The sequence below is a fragment of the Nyctereutes procyonoides genome, unplaced genomic scaffold, assembly GCF_905146905.1.
Source record: "Nyctereutes procyonoides isolate TBG_1078 unplaced genomic scaffold, NYPRO_anot_genome, whole genome shotgun sequence".
Taxonomy (NCBI): Eukaryota; Metazoa; Chordata; class Mammalia; order Carnivora; family Canidae; genus Nyctereutes; species Nyctereutes procyonoides.
In genome coordinates, this window is record NW_026575020.1 from 6,054,833 (window position 1) to 6,079,920 (window position 25,088).

The 25,088-nt window shown below is 54.6% G+C and overlaps 2 protein-coding genes across 3 annotated transcripts; both read right to left on the bottom strand.

Moving 5' to 3' along the window:
* Positions 1 to 1,545: 1,545 nt before the first annotated feature.
* On the bottom strand, positions 1,546 to 17,121 carry OSBPL7 (oxysterol binding protein like 7). Of its 2 annotated transcripts, XM_055324746.1 has the most exons (23): positions 16,960 to 17,121; positions 15,493 to 15,647; positions 15,237 to 15,362; positions 14,994 to 15,047; positions 14,246 to 14,359; positions 13,832 to 13,942; positions 13,596 to 13,713; positions 12,833 to 12,936; positions 12,379 to 12,471; positions 12,159 to 12,291; positions 11,982 to 12,076; positions 11,693 to 11,788; positions 10,395 to 10,532; positions 9,733 to 9,826; positions 8,814 to 9,061; positions 8,535 to 8,672; positions 4,952 to 5,015; positions 4,760 to 4,838; positions 3,505 to 3,649; positions 3,257 to 3,401; positions 3,043 to 3,169; positions 2,744 to 2,866; positions 1,546 to 2,593 (listed from the first exon to the last, which is right to left on the bottom strand). In XM_055324746.1, exons 2-23 carry the CDS (start codon positions 15,565 to 15,567, stop codon positions 2,485 to 2,487), a joined length of 2,529 nt encoding a protein of 842 aa, XP_055180721.1. In that variant the 5' UTR covers positions 15,568 to 15,647; positions 16,960 to 17,121; the 3' UTR covers positions 1,546 to 2,484. The 2 variants fall into 2 exon arrangements, with proteins under 2 accessions (XP_055180721.1, XP_055180724.1); XM_055324749.1 differs by lacking the exons at positions 14,994 to 15,047; positions 15,237 to 15,362; positions 15,493 to 15,647; positions 16,960 to 17,121 and adding an exon at positions 14,473 to 14,519.
* Positions 17,122 to 18,963: 1,842 nt separating this feature from the next.
* MRPL10 (mitochondrial ribosomal protein L10) lies at positions 18,964 to 25,086 on the bottom strand. The gene is given in 6 exon segments (XM_055324769.1): positions 18,964 to 19,869; positions 19,872 to 19,946; positions 20,921 to 21,065; positions 21,328 to 21,492; positions 22,334 to 22,503; positions 25,007 to 25,086. Coding segments are annotated over 6 exon segments (786 nt in total). The 5' UTR covers positions 25,059 to 25,086; the 3' UTR covers positions 18,964 to 19,690.
* Between the last annotated feature and the right edge of the window lie 2 nt (positions 25,087 to 25,088).

A 25,088-nucleotide genomic window follows, 5' to 3' on the forward strand; every position in this document is an offset into this window, starting at 1 on the left:
TAAATAAAAAAAAAATTTAATCTTAAAAAAAAAAGAAAACTAACTTTGGAATTCAGTCTATTTGGAACTCCAGTTCTTAAAATATGTGCAAGTGGAATGTAAGCTGGCCAGCCGGAGGCTGTGTTGCTCTAAGTGGAAAGGGTTGGGGAGGAGGGCAGTGGACCCTGTATTTAAAAAACCAGAATATGTGCAAGCTTTGGCTTTTTTTGGAATGGGTTGAGGTTCTCTGGTACATGGTGTCAGGATGAGTGTATTTGTTTTAACTTTCACACCCTCTGGAAATAAACTGTGGAAATGTGGGGAGGGAGGGGAGAAGAAAAGGAGCAGGATTGGAAGGGCTGCCATAGTTTAGGGGTCCTCTGTTTTTGCCACGCACACTCCCACCCAGGAAAAGTGGGGCTCACTCTTGACACATCCATCAAACCAGAGCAGGGCTTGGGGGGCCTATTGTTGCAGTGGGACAGGGTGAGGGGCTAAGAGACAGCTAATGAGATCAGGAGACTGGGCCACTTCCCATGTATTCTCCTCTGACATAAAAGAAGCCGGAAGAAGGGAATGAAGTCTCCAAATTGAAAGGGAAGGCACTTGACCAAGAAAACCACACAGCTTTGGTAGCAGAGCTGGGATTTGAACTGTTTTGGGTTGGGTGGGGAGAGCAAAACTTGTTCTTTGGTCCCTTCCAACCCCCCCCAACTCCCACCTCTCCTTGAACACTCATCAATCTGGAGTGGGAAGAGACCTGACCACAGATGCTGGGGGTGGGGGTCAGCACTCTGTACCAGAGGGAGACAGTGCCACACAGTTTTTGGTCTGGTTGAAGAGTATGGGTTTCTCCTCTAGGTACTTAGAAGCAATGGATGTATTTGAAGCAGGCATGAGGCACCCTATCTCCTCTTATAAAACAGCACCCTAAAAGTCAGCATTAGGGGCACCTGGGTGGCTCAGTTGGTTGAACGTCTGCCTTCAGCCCCAGATCATGATCTTAAGGTCCTGGGATCAAGCCTCACGTCGGACAATCTGCTCTGTGGGGAGCCTGCTTCTCCCTCTCCCTCTGTGCTCTCCCTCTCTACCTCAAATAAATAAAATCTTAAAAAAAAAAAACAAACAGTCAGCATTAGAATGGAAGTTCCCTGAGGGGCTTCAAGGGGATAGTCCAGGCAGGGGCTGCAAAGGGCCCAGCCTAAGCCAGGGGCAATCCAGAGAAGGGGCCAGAGCCGAGGCATCGGAGACAACGGACAGGATGTGAGGATTAAGGGAAAGAGGACATAGGATTTTTAGCCCAGGTGAGTGGGTAGCTGTGGGTCTTCACTGAACTTGTGCATATGTGTTTTTATTTTTATTTCTTTCTTTTACAGGGGGGAGTAGGGGGGGGCAGGAGAAGAGGGAGAGGGAGAGAGAATCCTAAGGAGGCTCTACACCCAGGGTGGGGCTCTATCTCCCGACTCTGAGATCATGACCTGAGGGGAAACCAAGAGTCAGATGCTTAACCCACTGAGCCCCCCAGGTGCCCCGTGCATATGTGCTTTGAAATGAATGGTCTCAGGCCAAAGTTTGGGACAGTCTTTATTGGAGCTTGGAATGTCACTGCGATTCACCTTCATCAGAGGCAGACCGTGCGGAAATGAGCAGCAACCGCGGCGGACGCCCAGCACGGGGTCCGGGCTACATGGGGAACCCTGCTCGCCTGCAAGCAGTACGCGGGCACACGCACACATGCACACACTCCTACACAAACTCGCACTCTCACACGTGCACACTCACTCCCAGTGGGTCTGAGGCCAGGCACCCTGTCCGCTCAGTTGGCTCCCTGCCTCTTGGACAGGCCTCATCCACTCGGGGGGGAACTGCTGAGCCGCGACTGAAGGGAACCATTTGAAGACGAGGCCAAAGGAGCTGGAAGCCGCAGGCATTTAGCAGTTTGGGAGAAGGGGATCCAGGGGGATAGGAGAGATTGCCAAGGACCAAGCAAAGAGAGCCCTGCTGGACCAGGGCATGGGGGAGAAGATGCTGGAGGGGGGCATGGGAGGGACGGGGATGGAAGAAAAGGCTCTCTTCTCCTTCACTCCTTCACTCCAACAGCACAGCTGGGGCCAGCCCTGGGCATAGGAAGCCTGGGAGCATTAAGGGATCCCCTGTGTCCTAGGAAGGCACTGTATGGGGAATAGATCCTGGAGAGCTGGGAGTCTCCCCCCAAGTACCCCAAGGGGGTGAGAAGGGGAAATGACAGAGCAAGAAGGGGCGCACATGCTGGTTGTCCAGGGAAACGAGACTGGGGAAGCACAGATGCTGCTTCCCACCCCAAACCTGGAGTGGGCAACAGGCTGAGATGCAGCCCCTCTGGCCGGCAGAGGGGACAGAGTCAGGGCCAGGGCTGCCCCTTTGGTCTCCAGGGCAGTGACGGAGAGAGCCTGGCCTCACCCGTGTGTCCATGGGGGGCAGAGGCAGGAAGAAGGAGTGTGAGCCTCCTGCCCCCAAAGGCCAGGGCTACCAGAGCACGGCCCCATCCAGGTTCCCGTAGCCTGGCTCAGCCCGCAGCCTCCAGTACGTGTTGTTAGTCACCCACCACTCCTTCCCACTGCTGTCTGTCTGCCGCCTGGAGGAAGGAGAGGGGTGAACATCCAGAATAAAGGCCAAGATTCCCGGGTGCTGCCTTCCACAGCCAGCCCCAAGCAAAACAAGAAGGTGCCAGGGGGAGGCAGAGAGGAGCCTGGATTGCAGACACCCAGGAAGAGGGCAGAGTTACCTGAAGAAGCGAGCCTGGTGAACGATGTTGTTTTCTTCCATCACTCTGCGCCTGTCCCGCTGAAGCTGCTCGATCCTTCTCTTCTGGGCCTCAGCGGCCTGGATGTTCCCCTCCTCCAGGTACCTGAGCTTCCAGATGGCAGTCAGTGGACTGGTCCCCTCAGACCCCAGGCCTCGATCCCCCGCCCAGCTGTGCCCCCTGAGCGGCTCCAAGAGGAAGGCCAGGCACAGCTCTGTGGAAACCCATGCGGGGTAAGGGGGAGCCCAGTGGTTTTAGGGTGGGTCCCACGTGCCACTGACCTCTGGTCTGGCCGGAGCCGTGTGTCCGTGGAAGGCAGGGACCGTTTCAGCTCTGCAGTCAGCTCGTTCAGCTCCAAGGCAAACTGAGTGAAGCCGAAGTTTCGCTCATGGTCTGGGGGCATTGAGTCTGGTGGGAAGGCATGGGGCTGGGGCAGGTGGACTGTGTCGTAGCTGCCTTCAGCCCTGCCTGGCCTTCCCTGACCACCATACTTACTGGGTTTCCAGATGCACTGACCGCCAGGCAGGGTCCCCCGGTAGAGCCCTTCATGCCACTTCCCAGAGAGGCGGTGAAGGACACGGCCACTCCGGCTGAACACGGCACCCTGCACCTCATGGACGTTGGAGCTCCAGTACTTGGCCTAGAGTGGGGGTGGGGGCAAGGGACTTAGGGGCATGTCCCTGCCCCTTCCCCTGGGGTGAGCCACTGGGGGCAGACAGGCAGGGTTGGGGTGCTATGCCCACCTTGCAGAAGGTGATCTTGCAGTGGCAGGAGCTGTCTTGTGTGTTCCGGATGAGCACCTCCCCATAATGCTCGATCCAGCGCTGGCCGCTCAGGATGTTGTGAATGCAGGACGTCACCTTGTTCCACTCAAAGTGGTCCCCAAACCTGAGAGAGATGGAGCGGGGGAGGGCAGCTGACCGGCCCCAGGGAACAAGTGCCACCCCGAGCCAGGGAGCGGGTCATGTGGGTCTGTGGAAAGAACACTGGGGTCCCAGTTCTGCCTCTGTCATGAAGGATCACATATCCATAAAGCAGAGAAGCTGTCACAGCTGTTTGAGCCGACACGTCTCCACTCACTTGATAAAGCTTCTGAGAGCCAAAGTAATGGGGATAAATACATAGACAAGAGTCCCTGCCCTTAGGTGCCAGGGACCAGGGTAGGTCTGGTCACATGTATTGTCCTCCTTACTCCCGACTTCTACTGGGTACTACTCACTAGTCTTTTTTTTTTTTTTAAGATTATTTATTTATTCATGAGAGACACAGAGAGAGAGAGGGAGAGAGAGGCAGAGACACAGGCAGAGGGAGAAGCAGCCTCCATGCAGGGAGCCCAATGTGGTACTCGATCCCGGGACTCCAGGATCACGCCCTGGACTGAAGGCGGCACTAAACCGCTGAGCCACCCAGGCTGCCCTCACTATTCTTATTTTATAGAAGAGCAGATTCGAGAGGCTGGGGGGTATCAAGTCTCTTTGTTGCTCACGTAATTATGAAGTGATAGAATCAAGACTCCCGGCCAGGACTTCTGACTCGGAAGCCGGGGGATCCTCCTGCCTGTGGACCGGCCTCTGCCGGGCAAGCCCCCTTCTCACTCTGGCTGCGGTCCCCACTTATAAAATGACATGAGCTAATGAGGGTATTTCAGTCCTGAGATCCACTTAGTTTCTGTGGAGATGTGTGTGTGTATGGGTGTGCCTGTGCATTGGCGTGAAGTCTCAACTGCATTTCTTACTGTGAGTCACGGTCAAAAGAGTGTGAAAGCCACTGCATCAGATGACCTCGATGGGCCCTCCCAGCTCTACTGTGCTAAGATTTTTCACCTTTCTTCATGCACAACACTGTAAATACAGGTGTAAAATGTATAGACACTGACCCACCTCAAGCAGCTTCTGGCCAGCCCTTTCTATCCTGTCCCTCCCACCTCACCACCCCAGCCTGGAGGGTGGCCTGTGGGCTGAGCCCAGATGCTGAGCACCTAGGAACCTAGGAACACACCTGGGCAGGCTGACATTGACCGTCCCCACAGGCACGATCTCCAAGGATTTGCCCCAGAACTTGTTCTTCCACTTCATGTCTGGAGGTGGGTTGGGAGAGGGAGGGGGAGAAATTAGACCAGACAATGTTCTGGCCCTCACCACGTGCCCTGCACCCCCACACCCGCCCCCCTTCAAGCTCCCCACTCCTTACCTTGCCAGAAGATGAAGTTCTCTGACTCCGCATGGCACGCCGAGATGGGGGGGTGGTGGGAGACCTTGGTGAGCAGAGGAGGCCTCTTGAATCTGCCCCTGAGGACCGTGGGGTCTGCTCCTGACTCCACAGCTTCCCAAAGTCTCCGACCCCCATCCCCAGATCCCCTTCAACCCAGAAGACTAGTTAGTTCCAGGGCTCTTGTCTCTGTTAGCCTTGGTCACCACCCCAAATTCTGTGGTTCTCTCTCTTCTCATGAGGCCTCATGATCCCCCTTCTCATTCACTCCTCCCAAAGCCCTAGAACCCATGTTCCGGCCTATCAAGTCCTCCAGCAGTGACAGGTGGGTCCTCCCCTGTGCCCTGCCTGAAAGCCAGCCCTCCCGAGGACCCTCTCCCTCAACATCTTCTCCTTCACTACTGTCACAGCCTCCACACCACAGCCTTGGAAAAGCCTGGCCTTGTCCTCCTTGGAACGGTTCTGCATCTGGAACTTGAACTCGGGTATCCCACAGCCCGCAGCCTTGCCCCCTCCCCTTTCCTTGTGGCCCATGGCTCCTCCCAAGACTTCCTACTGCTCTGCTTTGTCGTGGCCCATCGCCCCAGCTTCACCTTCTTACCACCTGGCTGGGATCGCTCCATCACCTCCACCCTCTCACCCAGTACCCTCGACAATCCGCAGCCCCAACTTGCCACAACCCCTAGCATGGCCTCTTCTGGTTCCCTGTTGTTCCCTCCTCTGGTCCCTGGTTCCCTGACCTTTAGACACTGCCACTGGGCCACAGAACACACAGAGCACACAGTGGGAACTTCTAATTCTACACTGTGTCCGCACCTGCGCCTAATCCTCCTCTGAGGACTGACACCCAATATTTCCCCTTCAAACCACATTAACGCCCCCACAATCAGAGGGAGAGCAGAGCTGGCAACTCCTTCTACCAACTTACGGCTCCCACGCTGACCCCAGCCCCCTGAACCCACTGCCAGGCCCAGGCCCCCTCCTCCTCCTGCTGCCTCTCACCCCTTCCTGCAGGTTCCTCCCTCCTCCCTCCCCTCTGTCCTGCAGCCCTTCCCTCTGTATTTCTCTTTCTCTATATGTAGAAATAACTCCTGTTCTTCCATCTTAAAAAAGAGTAAACCTTGGGGTGCTTGGGTGGTTCAGTTGGTTAAGTGACCGACTCTTAGTTTCGGCTCAGGTCATGGTCTCAGGATCCTGAGATGGAGCCCTGCTTCCGGCTCCTCACTCAGCGCGGAGTCAGCTTGTCCCTCTGTTCCTCCCAACACCTGCCCTATTTCTGTGTCTCTAAATAAATAAATAAAATATTTTTTGAAAAAAGAGTAAACCTTTCCTTTCCATACACACACCCCTTTGATCACAGATGCACAAAACCAACAGTGGCAGCGGCAGTCCTCTCAGAAGGGTGAGTTGGGAGTCATTTTCTACCGTACTATTGGACTGTGTGAACTTTTCAGTAAAAAAATTTAAAATCTAGAGTGCCTGGGTAGGTCAGTCGGTGAAGCATCTGACTTCAGCTCAGTCATGATCTTGGGGTCCTGGGATCAGGTCCAATGTCAGGCTCTCCTCTCAGAGGGAATCTGCTTCTCCCTCTCCCTCCTCCCCCTACTTGTCTTCTCTGTCCGTTTCTCTCTCTAATGAATAAACAAAATCTTACAAAACTAACAACACTTAAAATCTAAACAAACCGGGCAGCCCCGGTGGCTCAGTGGTTTAGCACTGCCTTCAGCCCGGGTGTGATCCTGGAGACCCAGGATCGAGTCCCATGTCAGGCTCCCTGCATGGAGCCTGCTTCTCCCTCTGCCTGTGTCTCTGCCTCTCTCTCTCTCTCTGTGTGTGTCTCTCATTAATAAAATACATAAAATCTTAAAAAAAGTTAAAAAAAAAAAAGAACTTCAACAAAATCTAAACAAACCAAAAAACAAAACAAAACAAAACAAACAAACAAACAAAAAACACTTCAACTCTTTATCCCTGCCTCTGGCTGAAATCCTTTTTCCTTCCTGGTAAAATCTTTTGGAAATAATCTGCATTTTTCTCTATTTTAATTTAATCTAGTTTTATTTATTTATTTACTTATTTACTTAGAGAGCTCACACATGAGCTGGTGGGAGGCAGAGGGAGAGAGAGAATACCAAGCAGGCTCCCCACTGAGCACAGAGCCCCACACTGGGCTCAATCTCACGATCCCGAGATCATAACCTGAGCCAAAACCAAGAGTCAGACACTTAATTGACTAAGCCTCCCGGGTATCCCTAATTTTATTTTTATAAGTAATCCCTTTGCCCAACATGGGGCTTGAACTCACAACCCTGAGATTGAGGGTTGCATGCTCTACCAGCTGAGCGAGCCAGGTGCCTCATTTACCTTAATTTTTTTTTAAGTAGCATTCTTCTCTATTTTACTTCTTAGTACACACCCACTGTAACCCAGCCTTGGCCCCCAGGCTTTCCCTGAAGTCTCCCTCAGTCAGTAAACCAATGATACCTCCTTAAAGTCCTGTGGACCATCCGCCCACTCCCTTGGCCTCAGAGCTCCTCTGCCTTCCCTGCCCCCTCCCCGCCACACCCTGTCCCTGGAGCCACCCATGATGTCACCCAACCTCTAAGCTGGTGACTCTGGGGCTGCCAGCTCCCTGAGGAGCTCCAAGCTCATGTGGCCCAGGGCCTACTGGACATCTCCTCCTGGAAGTCAAGCCCACACAGACAAGGAGCCTCCCTAATTCTGTTACCTTCCTCATGTCCTTTCCATCTTGCTCATTGGCTCTGCCACATACCTGCCAAATCCCCCAAACCATAAATTCAAGGCCAAGCCCGACTTTTCCCTATCATTGACCATCTCCCCTCTTTCTTATGTGTAACAACATTCTGCTGACCACCAAGTCCCATCAAGATCAATGCAAAACAGCTCCTGAATCTAATGTCCACGCAACCCGGTTGCCAAGGCTAAGTACAGGTCCTCAGCAGCTCTTAAAGGGGTGACCACAATGGCCTCCTAGTGGCCTTCTCTGACCCATCCGCACACTACGGCCTGAGTGCTCTTTATACAGTGCAACTCGGAGCGTGTCACTCCACTGCCTAAAACCCTCCAATGACTCCCCATTGCCTTCAGCATTTGAAAACAAGCACTTCACCTACAGGGATCCTCAGAATTTGGACCCGTCTTGTCTTCCAGCTGAGTCTCTTACTCTTCCTAAACATGCTCCATCTGTCCCTTTACACTGCCTGGAGCATCCCATTCTCCACCCCCACCTTCCTCATGGTACTCCCAGCCGCACTTCACTTCCTCCCCCCTCAAGACTTAGCTCAAGATCGGCCTCTAGAGCCTGCCTTCCCAGGTGGGGTTGAATAGCAGCCTGTGAGCTTCTGGGTCCTGGCCACCCTCAGCAGGGAGCTTCCGGAGCAGGGAGTCCTCCGCCCCCGCCGCCCCCCCCCCCCCCCCCCCCGCCATGTGGCACAGTGCCCAGCACAGAGCCAGCACCCCTCTCCAAGCCCTGGCCCCTCTGAAGCCTGGGTGCTTCCCTGCCCCAGGGCCCCATGAGGCCACCCTCTTCTTCAGGGGCCCACACCTGCTCACTGATGAAGCGGAAGCCCCGGTCAGGCCGCTCGCACTCATAGGTCTCCCCCAGGACGGGGTTGAAGGGCTTGCAGCCTGCTCGGTGGTACGTGGACGAGTAGGCAGAGACGGCGAAGGCCGCGATGTACACCTGCGGGGGGAAGGGCAGGGAGGTGCCGCTGGGTGCCGGAGTGGGGGTGGGGTCAGAGGAGGCAGGGTGCCACCCCACCTCCTGCAGGGACTGGATCCTGGGCTGAAGTCAGGAGTAGCCCAGCTGGGAGGTGCGAGGTACCATGCGCTCGCAGGGGTCGGCAGTGCGGCTGGCCTGGTCCAGGAGGCTGCTGTACTCCAGCTCCTCGCAGAGCCGCTGCAGGGTGTTGAGCGGCTCATTCAGCTGCACAGGCATGGACACCTTGGACAGGTCCTTGCCGATGTTGTTCCGCAGGATGTTCCATAGGCTCACGTCGGCTCCTGGCCCGCTGGCCGCTGGCAGGCAGCGGCGTCGTGGGGGTCCTGCAGCTCGCCCTGGAACACATGCCCCTGGGGCCCACCCAACAGGTCACTCTCGCTCCCTGGGGCACAGGTCAGCCCCGAGGCATGCCCCGCCCCCACTCACAGAGGGGCTCCTAGATAGAGTCACTCCCAAGCCCCCCTCTGGACTCAGTGCAGGCCGGGGCAGCTGGGAAGCCAATGGTAGCTGAATGGGGGAATTAGGGGGGCAGCTGGACCAAGAACCACTCAGAGAGGGAGGTCCCCACTGTTGGAACCCTGCACCCCAGAAGCCCCTCCTGAGTCCCTGCCCTAACCTTCCGCTCCCCTACATAAACACAGAAATTGAAGCCACCAGAGAGATTATTCAGCCCATTTTACAGGTGTGGAAACAGGTTCCAAAAAGTAAAATGACATGTCCAAAGCCACGCTGCTACAGAGTGGCAAGGTGGGGGCTTCTGCCCTATGTGAAACTTCTCAGAAGACTGCCCTGGAGGCTAGCCCCCAGGCCTGAGCCAGACCCACCCACGGAGCCACTCCTGGAACATTCTGTAGCTCACAGCTTAGCCTTCCTCCTCTCCTGAGATCACTTCTGGAGTTGGCATCCAAAGCTGTCAGCCCACCCGTCACCACAAGAGACTGCCTCCCAAGGGGCCTGGGTGGTAGACAAATACCCTTTCTACCCCTCCTCAGCCCCTCCACAGCTGCACACCCAGCAGCACCTTTTTGATAGTGGTCAGCTCCCCTGAGGTCCAGCACTTCCTCGGACAGACTGGTGGTGATTTCACTCGTGCACGACTCCTCCTCCTCTGAGCCCTGGGCCAGGACAGATGACAGGCCGGGCAGACCAGGCCTCTCCAGGCAGCTGGGCAATGCCCAGGGCCTGACAAGACTCTGCCCAGCTAGTCCTTTAATGGGAAGGGGGAAGACATGTATTTGGGGTGGGGGAGGGTCTGAGCCGCAAGACCGGCATCACAGAGTGTGCACTGCCACTTTGGGAGGGGAACACCTGGCCCTCCCACTGTGGGGAGAAAGCTCAGGGACTTGGTGGTACACAAGGAAAAGGCAACAGGACATCACTGAGATCCAGGGTCTGAGGGGCAGGGATCAGGGGAGTGCGGGGGCTGATGGGCTCACAGGAGGATGGCTGGGATGGGGCTGAGGCAGCAGTCTCCGGAGAACCCAATGTGGATAAAGCACACCAAACTGGAGGAAGGGTCACCAGCAGAGATTTCTGAGCAGGGCCACATAAACCCAGTGGGTCTGGACATGTTACCAGAGATAGCAGCCAGGGCGTTAGGAAAGTATTTGGGAATCTACAAATACTAGTCTCTCTGGACCCCATCCAATTTTCCCAGCGTCCTGCCCTCCCCCTGCAACTCACCTCATTCTCAGAAGAGCTGGCCGAGAGGAGAACCTCACAGGCATCGAAAAATTCTGTGTGGGAATCAGCAAGGGACAGGATGCTGCTCTGGGACAGCTGGGGGGTCAGCTCCCGCCCCTTCATGTACAAAGCTTCTTGCTGTGGGAAGGACAGGTGTCAGGCAGGGCTCCCCAGCCTGACAGTTCCCTTGAGAGGGAAGCACCTTGGGGCTCACTGCCTGAGTCTGAAAGCCTGCTGAGCAGGAGAAGACGGGAATATGAAGGTATGATGGAATGAACTGGAAGCATAGACACACGGGTTCCATTACAGCTGCTCTTCCTGCCCGGGCACAGACTCTGAGCCTGGGTCCAAGGCTTCCGTGTATAGGAACGCAATCCATCCTGACCCTCATCCGATGCAGTGGGTGTAATTATGATCCCCCCCTCCCAATTTGCAGATTGGGACACCGAGGCTCAGGCTCACAAAGCCGGCATGCGACAAAACCAAACTGAAACCCGTGGAGCCTGGCCCCCAAGTCTGCTCAGAACACGTAAGTCCCAGTTTTTTTGGTTTTTGTTTTTAGTTCTTTTTTTCTTCTAGCAGTCACTGATCTATTTTATTGCATGCTCATCAAGATTCCAAATTATCACTGAAGAAACATCTGTTACCTTGATAAAAGAAAAATGAAAATTTGCATTTCTACAATTACTAACATAGTAATTTTTATCACACGTTATATGGGTCTCTTTTTTTCTTGGTACGTGAATTAATTACATGGGTCCTTTTATATTTTCAATGAACTTGCTAAAAAGAGTCTCAAAGAACCTGTGAGTTGCCACATGTAGCCACTATGTGAGTGGTAGCTTCTAGCTCCATGAAGAAGTTCCAATTGTGAGAAACTCCTACAGCAAGTCTTTTATATCATTGTCCTTGCTCTAAGCACACTTCCTTGTCTCTGATCATCCCAAGTCCTACTGCTCTGACTGGCGAGCCTGCCTCATGTCAATTTGATTCTTAGTCCCCCCAGTCTGCAACTGTGGGAGCCTGGGCCCCCATTGGTCAGATTCTATGAGTCTCTGTTTCCTCCACCACGAATTTGAGGATCATGGCCTCAGGGGACCCCAAATTAACAGTAAAAGCGCTCTGTACACTGGCAGGGCAGGAATGACCACAATGAGGCTGCTGCCAATGTTATAGGAAAGGGGATGGAGCTAGGATTTCTGGGCATTGTTTTGGGGCTGAAGACCAGCTGGGCCTTCACTTCTGCTATGGAAGAAGGTACAGGAGAAATGGTCCCCACAGCCCAGCCTGGCTCCTACCTCCTCAGGGTTGAGGGAGCTGAAGGAGTCGGCAGTGGTGTCTGAGGACACGGAGAGGGAGTGGAGGCGCCTTGGGCCACCTGAGGCCTCAGAGACCTGCAGGGAGAGGGTAAGGGGCCAGGGGCCAGGAGGACAAAACCCTCCCCACCCTACCACACCAATCTCTGCACCCACTGCCTCTGCCAACCACGCTCTCCCCAGGCCCAGCTCTGCTCTCACCCCCAGGCCTATGCGCCACTCTCAGACTCAAGCGCTCTCCTCCCACAGCTCCCCGGTCCCTGAGTCTCACCCCTGTCCGCGACAGCTCTGAGCCCTGGTGCAGGTCCTTGAGTCGGTCCCATTCGGTGGTGAGGGCAGCCAAGACACTGCTGAGGGAGTTGTGCACTGTGGGGCAGGGCACGCATCAGACTCCTCTCCCTCTCCCCATCCCTGCCTGCTCCCAGCTGCCCCTCCTGCACGCACTCACCCTTCTGGGCCAGGGCCCAGAAAGTCCGCTGCAGGTGGGCATAGTCTGGAGGCGGCAGCCCACGAGGGCCTGAGGAGTCCCGGGACTCCAGGTAGCGGGACAGGTTGGGAACAGAGCCGTGGAGACGACCGACCTGTAGGTGAAGGGCAGGGGTCGGAGGTGACAGCCTCCTTCTTCAGGACATCCCACCGAGTGACCTTGTGTCCACACCCCGCCTCACCCGTCCAATGGTGTCGTCCTTGGCAAAGCTCTGTGTGCACCACATGCGGCTGGTGCGCTTCCCTTTCCTGGGTCTCTCGGTTGTCACTGAGGCCTGGCAAGGTGGGGGGGCAGGGGGTGAGTCTCAGTCAGGGTGAGGAGATGGGCAGCAACCACAAAAGCCAGGAGGGAGACAGATGGCCATGGAGGGGGCCTCAGAGACATCTGACATCCCAGAGGAAGAAGACAGACACCCCGGAAATGTGTGTGTGTCACAGGTAGGGGTCACCCCAAAGAGGCAGACAACCCCAAGACAGTCTGGACATGGGAGGTGGGTCCACTAGGCAGATACATGGCTCTCCAGGGAACTTCACATACAAGGGGACTGGGGATCTGTCCCAGGGCAGTGGTGTACATGAGGGCATCAAGCAGAAGAGTCCCCTGAACTAGACCCTGCCTCCTCCCATGGCTCTCACCTGGTGCGTGGGGATTACAGGGGCCGAGGGGATTCGGTGCAGGGACTCCAGGCTCTGGAGGAGTCTGTGTAGTTCCTGGAGCTTCCCCTGACACTCAGAGAGCTCTGCAGGGAAAAATAAATTATGAAGTCCCTTTCCCAACATTGACCAGGTACCTGTCCCTCAGCTTCCCTTCCTCCTCCAAACACTCTACCCGGCAGCCATAGAAACTCTGACACTCTATCCCCCTCCTCAGCCCACGAGCCCAAAGCAGTTCCCACTTCTCACCCCTGGTTTGGCTTCACACTGGTTTCCTGAGGGCTGGCACCCCCAACCCCCACTGTCTCCACAACACACCTTAACTCTGCTGCCTCCGCACAGACTGACTCCTTCTGTCCCCACTGGCTGGCACTTCACCATCCCAGGCCGACATCATAGCTGCTCACTCCAGGAACCAGCTTCTGCAGCATGCCCCGTCCATGGCGCTACTCCTCAGGACCCCTCCCCGTACTGGTTTTCTGTATCTTCTTGTTCAGAAGTCCGGGCCCTGAGTCCTGTCTGTGTGCCTAGGGCACAAGCCCTGCCCTCCTCTCTAAGACTGGCGCTCCCCAGGGCAGGCCCGACTAGACCCAGTTGACTTGGAGGCCATGGCTATCTCCTCCATCAGTCAGGTTCCCAGAGGCAGGGATGGAGCTAACAGTCCTCCTCCTTGTGGCTGCTGATGTCACCTGGACCCAAGAGCATGGGCCCTGCCTGCAGAGGTGCAGTGCTACAGGCCTCTCACCATGAGAGCAGCGGTCAAGCCCATCACTGTCCCTCAGCCAGGAAGACACCTTCTCCCGAGGTCCAACCCCGGGTAGAGCCGAGGCGCTGCCTGCTGCTGGAAGCTGGGCACCAGGAACCTGTGCAGTGAGTCAAGGATAAGGCAGGGCAGTGCCCACCTCCCCAAGGCTCATGGTTCCCTGAAGCCACCACCCCTGAGTCCCCATGGCAACTGCCCCTGCGCAGGGTCCTTCTTACCTTCCGGTGAGTGGTGCCGGGCAGCGAACCTCGGGGCATGTCTAGGCGCTGGGCCAGGCGGTGGGCACGAAGCTGGGCCACCCATCTCTGGAACAGGTCCTGGGATTTGATCTGCAGAGGTGATGGAGATGGGCAGGGAAGCATGAAAGGAAGGACAGCTTCACAGGGCAGGAAGTCAGGGCTCTGATCCCCAGGCAGGGAGGGTATCTCCCTGTAGTCCCCAGCTTGTATAAAGGCTCCTTGCAGGAGGCAGAGCCTAGCTTCCCCAGGTGTCTCATTTACATGACAACCAAGAAAGGCAGTTTGCCATTGGCCACTGTATAGTCCTCAACCTCAAGGACAGACCCTCCTGTGTGCCTTGGTGTTTCTGCTAGGCTGGCGCCCAAGCCACCACTTGGCTCCCAGGAATGTCACCTTGAGGTGGTAGATGTTGTCTTCGGTGTCAAGGTCAATGCGCTGGGCCTTTTTGTTGATGGACATGACAGAGAGTCGGACATCAATGGAGCCATGAAGCTTCCCCTTGGTGATCTGGAGTGGAGGGTTGGCAGGGGGTAAATGGGACTGTTTTTAGGTCCCCAGGACCACAGAGCCACCATCTTCCAGAGATGACTCTAGGCTCCAGGGCTGGGCAACTGACTCACCCTGAGGCCCAAGTCGCAGTATCAGCAGGGACTTGTTGGTCGGCCTCCTGTACACAGAACACCCTGCTACATCAAGTCACATTCTGACCTCAAGGGAGTCACAGAGCCAGGAAAACTACTCCTGGGACCCCCAAGGCCCAGAAGGCAAACACCCCATCTAAGCAACAGCCTGAGCGCAAAGGCCTTCAGCTCCTATTCCCAGCACGGGAATGGGATGAAGGCACAGATGATAAAGCTCCTGTTTCCTGGGCACTTATTTTTGTGCCAAGCACCGTCCCAAAGGCCCTCACCAAGATGACAACCCTACAGACGGGAGAGCGTACTCTCTCCATCTTAAGAGACAAGTTTGTTGAGGGCCCCGAGAAGGAACGTGCCCAAGACCCCTCACCCAGCAATGTGTGAGAACCTGAGTGAGAACCTGTGTGAGACCCTGCCCTGGTGGATTCCAGAAGTCCTCTGCCTACTGGGAGCATTCTGGGGCCACACTCATCCCACAACCCCCAGCAGGGTCCCTGACTTACATCTTGCCGAGTGGTCGCATAATGAAGGATTCCGTCCTCCAGCACAAAGTATCTCTGTGACATTGCCCAGAAGGAACAAGAACCCAGGAGGCAGAGAGGAAAGGGCATGAGGAGAGAGCAAGCAAACACATGGACTGTTTTTCTGTACACACACGTGCACTCCCTAGGTTGCCCACACCCTCCCCCGCCTCCTGCCTGGCCAGCCCCAGCATCTGGCCCCTCCCCTTGCCCTGCCCACTCTACCTTGTGCCAGCCCTTCAGAGGCCACTTCCTTTTCTTGAGCAGGTGGCCTTCCTGCCTCTCTGGCATGGTACCCTCTGCTCCCAGCCTTCCCCGAGGGTCCTCTAGAACCTCCCACAGCTCTGAGGCCTGCAGTCCAGGACAGAGAGTCAGGAAAGCTGCTGGGAAGGTGATCATGTGGGAAGCCCCCCCCACCCAACTTTAGGGCCAAGCTCTAGCCACCCACTGCCTGCCTCCCACCCCGTCCCTTCCCCCAGACCTGCTGGGCACTGCTCAGCTTCGCAGACTGAATGTTCTCGGCCGAGGAGTTAGGGACCCTCTCTTGGAAGTCCATGGAGAAGGGAGCAGCCACTCCCTGACGAGAAGGTAGAACAGGGTGGAAGGAGAAGGATGTCACCTTGTCCTGAGGGGACCCTGGAAGCAAGAGGGAGACCCCATTAGCACAGACCCTGCTATCACCTTCCCCAGCCCAACCCCTACTGCACTGTCTGAGCTAAGAGCTCATCTGGCAGGCCTCTCCGAGTTTGTGCCTTCCCCACACCCTGGGCCAGTCTCTCTGCCCACACCCTCCGGTTGCGGCCACTGCTCACAGAGGTGAACTAGCTGAACGAGCACACAGCCCACAGGCTGGTGCCAAGAGAAAACCACAGAAGTCCACCCAGCCCCACATCGGGCCCACATCTCAGGCTCTAGGAAACACTCAGTGCTTTCTCTGGAGGATTCCCTGGGAGTGAAAAAAGCAGCTCTAAACAAGGACAGAGGAATTCAAAAACTGGACAAACAAGATCTCAATCAGGCTTCTCCTTCAGGACCCCCAGACATCCCTTCAACCTGCTGTCATGGGCTGGAGACGCTTCTGCTACAATCCCTCCGTAGAGCACCCCTAACCCCTTCATCCCAACTCCCCACCAACGGTCTCAAGATCCTCTATTTCTGCATGGGAAAACTGAGGCCTGAGACAGCCCCCCTCCCCTTCACTCCCCATGCCTCCACCCTAGGATGCTTGCCTGAGACCCTCAGTTCCTCAACCAAAGCCTCCCTTCTATCATCCCAGTCCCCGGGGCTCCTGAGAAGCACCATCCACCCAGAGAGAGCAGGGCACCAGGCCCATGGAGACACTGTGTGCAAGAGAAAAGGTGGCCAAGAACATGCCAAGGTCCACACAGGTCCCACAGCAGTGCCCACAGACGCCCTTGGCACCAGCCCCGGCCATCCTGGCTCCACGGGGAGATCAATAATGCATGAGGCTCCGTGTGTGTGGGACAGGGAGGGGACCAGAGGGGCGAGGCTGGCCCGAGGCTGGGCAAACAGCTCAGATCTACCAATGGAGGCAGCAAGCACCTGAGGAGCTGAGGCCAGGAAGGGACAGGACACGGTGGGGCCGTGGCGGCCAGGAGGTCAGGACGGAGGGGCACCGAATGCAAGAGGCTGACTGAGGGAAGGGGGGGTGAAACTCTTGCATCTGGCCATTGAAAGTTCCCAAACTCTTCTGGTGTTTGGGTACCCTGTGCCCTTTTCCTGGCCCCGGAGGATCCTGGCCCCTCACCGCCAGCGGGAGGAGGGGGACACTCTGTCAGTAGAGGGTGCGGGGTTGAGGTGAGCCAGGTCGGTGCCCCATCTCCACTTCCATTCCCACCCGCAGTCTCCGGAGGGGCAGACCCACCAGCTTCAGGTGGGAGGAAGCTTGTCCAGGGAATGTCAGCCGATGCCCGCGCAGCCCCCTTACCCCAGGGTCCATGGACGCCAGTGCTCCGTGGCCCGCGCGCTGCTCTGCCTCTGAGTCACCGTCTCCGAGTGGCCCGCTCCCTCCTCACGGAGCCGAGCAGTGGCAGCAGCTGCTGCAGGAACCAGGAAGGAAGGAGACGTTGGAGCCTCCCCTCCAGCCGGATCTCCCCACCTCCCCCTCCCCGGCCCCTCCTCCCGCCAAGCTCCGGGCGGCCGCTCAGCTCTGCCCCCTGCTCCCGGGAGGACTCAGGGCTGAGCGGACTCCCCAGCACCGCGGTAGCTTGGGAGTGGGGGCAGAGTCCCCACTGGGCTCAGTTCCAGACAGATTGCGGGGGACTGGGGAGCTGCTGGCCTCAAGCCAGTGGTGGGAAAGGGTTCACTCAGACAGCATGGCTTGACCCCAGTTAGTACCCAAGGCCATTTCCTTATTAACCGCCCCCCTCTCGTTTTACATCTGAAAATAGATTGCAAAATTTGGAGCTAGCAGAGGTATCGGGTTGACGGGAAGAGATGTACGCCCCTGGGGAACCACAGTAGACTGTGTCAACAGCACGGTCAGCAGGGCAGCCACGGCTGGGGAGGGCCAGGCAGCGGCCCCACAGACGCTGCCATTGCAGGTGATGCCTCACCAGGGCGGGACCCACTGGGGCTGGAGGCGTAACCCACAACCCCCAGCTCGCAGAGTCTCTGGATCAGGAGTGGGTCTGCAGCAGTGACCAGCTCGTTGTTAGAAAGGGCTAGCTGGAGCCAACTCAGGTACCCCAGGCCTCTCCTTCTGAGCATCTGCTCTTCTACTGGAGTACTGTGTTCAGTACTAATTAAATCAGCTCTTAAGAAAGGTCCAAACCTGAGGCACCTGGATGGCTCAGTTGGTTAAATGTCTGACTCTTGATTTTCGGCTCAAGTCATGATCTCAGGGTCTTGAGGATGAGCCCTATGTAGCGCTCCGTACTCAGCACAGCATCTGCTTAAGATTCTCTCCCTCTGCTCTTCACCCACCCACCCCCACTCATGTGAGCTCTTTTAATAAATAACAAAATCTTGAAACAAAGGCCTAAACCTCATTAAAATGAATGTGAAATGGACTGATAGTCTTAAGGACAGTGAAGCTGCCTTCTGGAAAGAAGGGAGTTTTTAATGGCGAGGCCTCAGGCATCACCAGCAGGTGAAGGATGCAATGTAGGATTCTTTGATCCAGGAACGATGTGGGCCACACACATCCCCCTGCCCACCTCAGCCCCATCCAGGCCTTGGTTTACCCTACAGGATCTTACACATCTCTCAGGAGATGCCTGTTTTCTACATCATTCAGAACCTCAGCACTGCTCCTGCTGTCCCAGGAGGGTGTTGTTGCCACATGGCAGGGTTCTGGGAGTCAGGGAGAGGACTGGGCAGCACTAGCCAGACCAGCTCTGACATCCAGGAGCCTCAAGGGCCTTTTAATTCACTTCATATTGATCGAGCATCTCTTAGGCATATAGCACTGTGCTGGGCACTGTGGGAAATTGTCCTGGACCACACCACAGAAAAGTTGCTGCAGATCTTCACCGCCAGATTGGTGTCTGTCCAGTGCTAAGGAAGCTGTGGCACTGCCCCAAGTCTGGGAGGAAAGTTCAACAGCCATCTTCCCTACTCCAATCAAGGACAAGGACTGGCTTCTAGTTAAACATTCTCTCCCCCTTCATTAGGGACTTCTGGTTCTCCAAGATTTGGATGACGCCTCTCATTTGAGAGCCTCCAGACCCCCTCATTAATACAGAATTCTGGTTTACCCCAGCTCTTGCTCAGAATCACCTGGGACGTGTTAGTGACTGAGCAAAGCTGGTAGCTGCCTTGAAAAGGACAAACATGTAAGAGATGCCATTTGTGGGATTGGCCCAGAGAGGTAAGAGACCTCGGACACAGAAAGAGGAAGGATTTTCTAGGAGGGGAAGTGAGAATCAGAGGGGGCCCTGAGAATAAGTCTACAGGGAGGATAAGCTTGCAAACAGCAGAACAGACTAAGTAAAATGCATTCCATTTTATCAGAAAGCAGTACTCCCAACCTTTCCATAACATGACACACCCCAAGGGCGGAGAATTAACATTCAAGCACACACAGAACCCTAATGAGGAAGTTCTAGGGCAGAAATCCAGGGCCTGGTCTTCAGAGCAGAGAGCCTGGCTCAAGTCCCTGTTCAGCCTCTTATTAGCTGCAGGACCTTGGGCAGACTATTGAACTTCTCCACCCTTTAGCCTTCTGTAAAATGGGGGTGATATGGTTACATGGTGAGAAGTAGAACTGATGTGCGTAAAGTGGTAAGCACGCAGCCCGGCACAGCAGGCTCTCAACAGATACCACTCTTAGCACAATGACTTGGGTGAGCTATTCCAGCACATCAGATCCACAAGGGGATAGGCTGGGAGACACATGTGACAAAGGACTGTGGGCCTGGAGGCAGAAGACAATCTCTGTTCAGCTTCTCTGCCCTGGGCCTGGAGAGCCAAAACCCCACTCCTGTTAGGTCTCAGGGTGGGAAAACTAGGGACAAAGACAGTGATTAAGAGCCTCCATTTGGAAATGGAGTGTCTCTGCAACCCCAGGTGGCCCTGCATCTGAGGAAGTTGTGGTCAGTGAAGTCAGGTAACAAGTGCCACTCCCCACACTTCCCTCTGTATCTCTGCCAGATGTTGGCACAGCCAACAGGAGTACAGCATGTTTATGGGCAGGCAGGCTGGGTGCAACAGGCTGGCTAGGAGTTCGGAACAGGGTCAGGAGAGGCAAGTTGCTCGCTGGCTGGCGTGACGGAGTCCCCCTCCTGTTGCTGTCTGATGTACTGATCCAGCAGGGCAGTCAGTTGGAAGGGCTGGTGCTGAAGCAAGAGGTGGGTCTGGGCCATACGGAAGGTGAGTCCTCCTACCAGTTCCCCTGCGCCAGGGCCAGGCTGGGAAGCTGGGAATAGTTGATGAAGCCCTGCCTGCTAACGATGGTGTCATCGATGCAGCCACCTGGAAGAACACAGGGTCAGCTGGAGCCTTTCTCCTCTGAAGACAACATCCCAACCCAATGTTCCAATGCATGTTCTGTTGCTCTTCTGCACCCCTCAGCCTTCCCCAAATCTGGTTCCCACTCCTGCCCCGCCCAACTGTCTTCCTTCCTAACTCTTCCCCAGAAAACTCTCACATAAGACATTCAGCTGGCCCAAACCCCACTAAGTCGGGGTTTCCTAAACTTTCCTAAAGAACCGCAGAGCATAAAAAAAAAAAAAAAAAAAAAAAGAACCGCAGAGCATGTGTGTAGTGGGGTGTGGCGGGCCCACGGAGACTCCCTATGAAACCAGTCTTCTCTATAGAAGAATCATCCCTGGGGATTCCTAGCATCAGGGGAGTCTGGAAAACGTTGTTCACCCATCAGTGCCCTTTATCTGGGCTATTTAAGTATCTTCATCTGTGCGGTGTTCCATACCCCATTGCTAGACTTAAGGTGTCTGAACTTCCTCTCCCTCCAGAGCCCTCTCTCTGCCTTCCCTTTTCTTCCCCCTACTGCAGAAATGGACCAGAGTGCCTGGGTGGCTCAGTCAGTTAAGTGTCCCAACTCTTGGTTTGGGCTCAGGTGATGGCTTCAGGATGGTGAGACTGAGCCCCTCACAGGGCTCCCTGTTCAGCACAGAGTCTGCTTCTCTCCTCCTACTCCCTCTCCCTCCCTGCCTGGATACTCTCTCTCCCTAAAATAAATGAAAGGAAAGGAAGGAAGGAGGGAGAAAGGAAGGAAAGACAGATGCAGGGTAGTGAGCCAACACAGGTTCCAGAGTGACACCGGCAGCCCTTGACAAATGGTGCTAGTAACTCAGGCCCTATCCATTAGAGGATGCCCCCCGAAGAATGTCCAGTTTTACCCACATGTACCTAGCAGATGGCATGAGGCTGCTGTGGCACCCACTCCCTTTCACCCCCATCCTCAACCCGCAGGGGTGCTTGCTCACCTAGCAGTGGCAGGAAAGGGACACTCTTCAAGATTCGCACCATCTCCTTGACCTTGGGCTCCTCACTGACCAGCAGCAAGTTGTGCCCCACAAACAGGGGCAGCAGGTTTTGGTACTTGGAATCCTCTAGGAAGGGCTTCAGAACCTGAAACAGCAGAAAAGAGGGCTTCCTGTGGATGAGTGGGAGGAAGGGCTGCCAACCCCAATCACAGGCCACATCAGGTTGAGGGTGCAAACCGACAAGTCTCCTCGGGCCCCAACCACAGTTTAGGCACCAGACTATAGGGTTGCTTGTGGTGGGGTAGGGGTGGGAAAGGTCAAATGCTTCCTCTTTGGGGAGGGACCCTGGGGTCTGAGTTGGTGGGGGCGGGGGAATAGGGCACCTGCATCAGAGGGCTGCTCCCTACCTGGTTGGGGAAGATCTTCATCAAGATCTTGTGTTTCCGCAGCTGGTGCCGGATGAGAAGCTTGTCCTCTGCACTCAGGGCCACATTCTGACACACAGCTATCATTCGGTTCTCTCGGAAAACCTCATCTATCTCCCGACGGAGGAGCCGGATGAGGCCTGTCTCCTGAGACCGGGAAGGGAGGGATGATTAAGGGGACAGATACCGCCCTTCTCCTTGTCCTTCTGTCCCCCTGGGGCACGGGTGCTGGGGCTCCCTGCAGTGCCCAAATGTGGGAAAGATTGGTGTGCTGGAGGAGAGAGGGGGCCCTGCCTTTCAAGAAAGGCTACAAACTCCACTCCACCCTTCGTTTTTACCAGATGACCACGGTCTTTAGAGCAGTGGTGTCAGACCTGACAAGGCTCGTCCCCTTGACCAGGTCACCAGTCTGACCCAGTCAACATTATGTGACAATAATGATGTAAATATCACTTTATCCCTCTAACACTATACTCATGTTGAATAATTTTACCAATTATAAATACAAGATAACTCTTTCACAGTTATAATTCAGAACCGAGGACAAGACTTCATTTTCTGAAGACAGTGTTTCTCAAAGTTCATAGCTTGTGGGCCTGACCATGAGCATAAAGGTACAAATTCTTTCTGTTATTTCTTAGGACAAAAAACCTCACACCATTCCTCTAGGAAAACATACAAGCTTCAAGTCCTTTCAAGACAGGAGAGATACTCTCCCCTATCCCCACCTGCTTGGAGAGCTTTTACACAATTTTTGGAGACAAGTAAAGAATAATGGAAATCCAGGAGGTCCATCCGATCCACAGAACCCAAAATGCCAAGCAGAATCAAGTACACATTTCATTTTAATGCATCTGGCACACAGGGTAAAGAGGGGAAGTAATGATGTGGAGGGCTGTGTCCTGGAGAGCCACTTCATTATGGCTACAGAGACCAGATCACTAAAATCCACCATCCAGGCACCAAGGACAGGCAGTCTCCTCCTTACCTCCTGTGGGGGACTGGGAGGACTCGGTAAGCATCTTGGGTTAACAGCAGGTTTTGGGGGGATATACTCAGTCAGAGCCATCAGCTTCTGCCGTTCAAAGTGCATCACACGACGATGGCGGGTAACAGCCTTGGAGCCATAGCGGACAGTCTGGAGGGTGGGCAGCCGGCCTGGGAGAGGAAATGGCAACATTGTGACGTGCAGCCTCTGGGAGTCCTCAGGCGGCTTCAGGTAGAGAAAAAGCCCACCTCTGGGCAAGACAACTATGGCTCATAGAGCTAGATGCAACAAGAGAGTGGAACAAGAAACTATCTACCAGGAATCCTAAATTCCCCAAACTTGTCTTCTCTTTAATGGGTGACCTTAGGTCAATTGCTTGCTCCTTTGAGGCTTCCATTTCTCCAGCTCTTCTTTATGCACAGAGACGTGGAAAAAAGATGAGAATGAAGAAGAAAGTACTTTTGAATACATTAAAAAGGGGGGGGGGAGCATATTTTTTCTTAAATGGCCAAATAGTAAATATTTTAATTTGAGAACCATACAGTCTGTCACTACTCACCTGTGCCATTGTATCATGAAAGCAAACACAGACAATATGAACCAAGTAAATGTGGCTGTATTCCAATAAAATTTTTTTAATTTAATTTTTTTTAAATTTATGATAGTCACACACACACAGAGAGAGAGAGAGAGAGAGAGAGAGAGAGAGAGAGACATAGGCAGAGGGAGAAGCAGGCTCCATGCACCGGGAGCCCGACGTGGGATTCGATCCTGGGTCTCCAAGATTGCGCCCTGGGCCAAAGGCAGGCGCCAAACCGCTGCGCCACAGGGATCCCTCCAATAAAATTTTATTTATAAAACACAGTGACCAGTCCTGCCACAGTATGCCAACCCCTGGTCTAAGCCAGTGGTTTTCAAGATGTGCTGCTGCCACCCAGCCAGCAACATCAGCATCATCAGGGAACTTGTTAGAAATACAAGTTCTCAGGATGCCTGGGGGGCTCAGTGGTTGGGCATCTGCCTTCAGCCCAGGGTGTGATCCTGGGTCTAGGGATTGAGTTCCACATCAGGTTCATTGTGAGGTGCCTGCTTCTCCCTCTGCCTCTCTGTGTGTGTATCTCTCATGAATAAATAAATAAAATCTTTTTTTTTAATAAATAAAATCTTTAAAAAAAAAAAAAGGAGCTACAAGTTCTCAGGGCCTGTCCCAGACGTACTGAATCAGAAGCACTGGGGGGGAGAGGAGGGACGACCAACAAAGAGCGGTTCTAATAAGCCCTCCAGGTGTTCCAGATGCATGCTGAAGTCTGAAAACCACTGCTCTAAAGCCGTCTCCTATGATTTGAAGCCCTCACAACCCCCCCAAACAAGCCTCTTTTCCCTCAGTTCTTGTTTACAGGCATTGGTGGAGAGCACCCCTCAGAAGACAAGGGAGCCACTTGAAAGCTGTAAGCCTAAGTGACCCCTACATCTTCAACAAAAAGACCCACACTAGCATTTCCCACTTCCGGCCCTTCCCAAGATTGGGATGGGATCTCAGGGAAAAGTGCAGCTAGAAGGTGGCTTTAATAGAGAGCACGGAGGTTTGCTGGGGGGAAAGGTTTTACTGCCAGCAGCCACAACACCTAAGTTAAGAACACAGGCTTTGGATCGGATGGAACCAGATTTTTTTTTTTTTTAATGAGAGAGAGAGAGAGAGAGAGAGAAAGCAGGGTAGAGAAAGAGGGAGAGGGAGAGAATGCCAAGCAGGCTCCAAGCTCAACAGCAAAGAGCCCTATGCAGGGCTCAATCTCACAACCCTGATCTCATGACCTGAGCTGAAACCAAGAGCCCGATGCTTAACCGAATGAACCACCCAGGCACCCCACAGATGGAACAAGAGTGTAATCTCTCTTCAGTCACTTACTAGCTGTGACCTTGACCGGTCACTCATTGAAAATTGAGTTTCTTCGACTCTAAAGAGGAGATAATGACTTCTTCTCGAGGTGCTTTAAGATTTAAATGAGATAATACTAAATCATCTGTCACTGTGCCTGGCCTGTATTCTGTGCTCAAAATTATTCATTAAACAAATGTCTATTGCATGCCTAAGGCCAAGCACCACGCCACCTGCTGGCTATGCTGAATGAACATGGTTCTGTCCTTTCCGAGTTTGAAGTCTAATAGAGGAGACCATACATAAACAAATGCAAAATTACCGATTGTGAAAGATGAAGAGGGGTCCATAAACAGGATGCAAAATACAGATTTAACAGGGGAAAGCTGCTTTGCAGAATGTGGCCAGGGCAGGCCTGAGCGGGGACTTTGGGGCTGAGACCGTAAAAAGGTGGCAGAGCGCCAAGATCGCGGCGGGCAGTGGTTCAAAGCAAAGGGAACCGGAGGTGAGCAAGAGCTGGGTGGTGGATTATAAAAGCCCAGAGAAGGAATGGGGACTCGGGCGGAGGGAAGAAATACTGCGGTCGTCGCAGACGTTGTTGCTGCGCTGCTCTTACTACTAGCGTCTGCAGCCACAGGGAATGAGACGGAGGGAGGAGGCCAGCAGTCTGGCGGGGCCAGGAGTCACCGGGAGCAGTCTGGAGTACGAGATTACGGGAGGGGATCAGTAGTGGAGGACGGGGGAGAACCAAAGAGCACTGGCCGGAACGCGCCGTGAGGACCTGGGCCGCTCCTTACCCGCCTGGGGCAGGAGACCCCCTCGCAGGATCCCAGCCACGGCCGCAGCCATCGCCACCGGAAGAACAGACGGGAGCCGGGA

Excerpts from the sequence above, each read along its gene's own strand:
- OSBPL7 (XM_055324746.1), bottom strand. The coding sequence starts at position 15,567 with ATGGACTTCCAAGAGAGGGTCCCTAACTCCTCGGCCGAGAACATTCAG. Across the intron at positions 15,048-15,236 it reads CTCTGAAGGGCTGGCACAAG|AGATACTTTGTGCTGGAGGA; the intron begins GTAGAGTGGGCA and ends GCAATGTCACAG. Across the intron at positions 3,402-3,504 it reads GCAAGATCACCTTCTGCAAG|GCCAAGTACTGGAGCTCCAA; the intron begins GTGGGCATAGCA and ends CCCCCACTCTAG.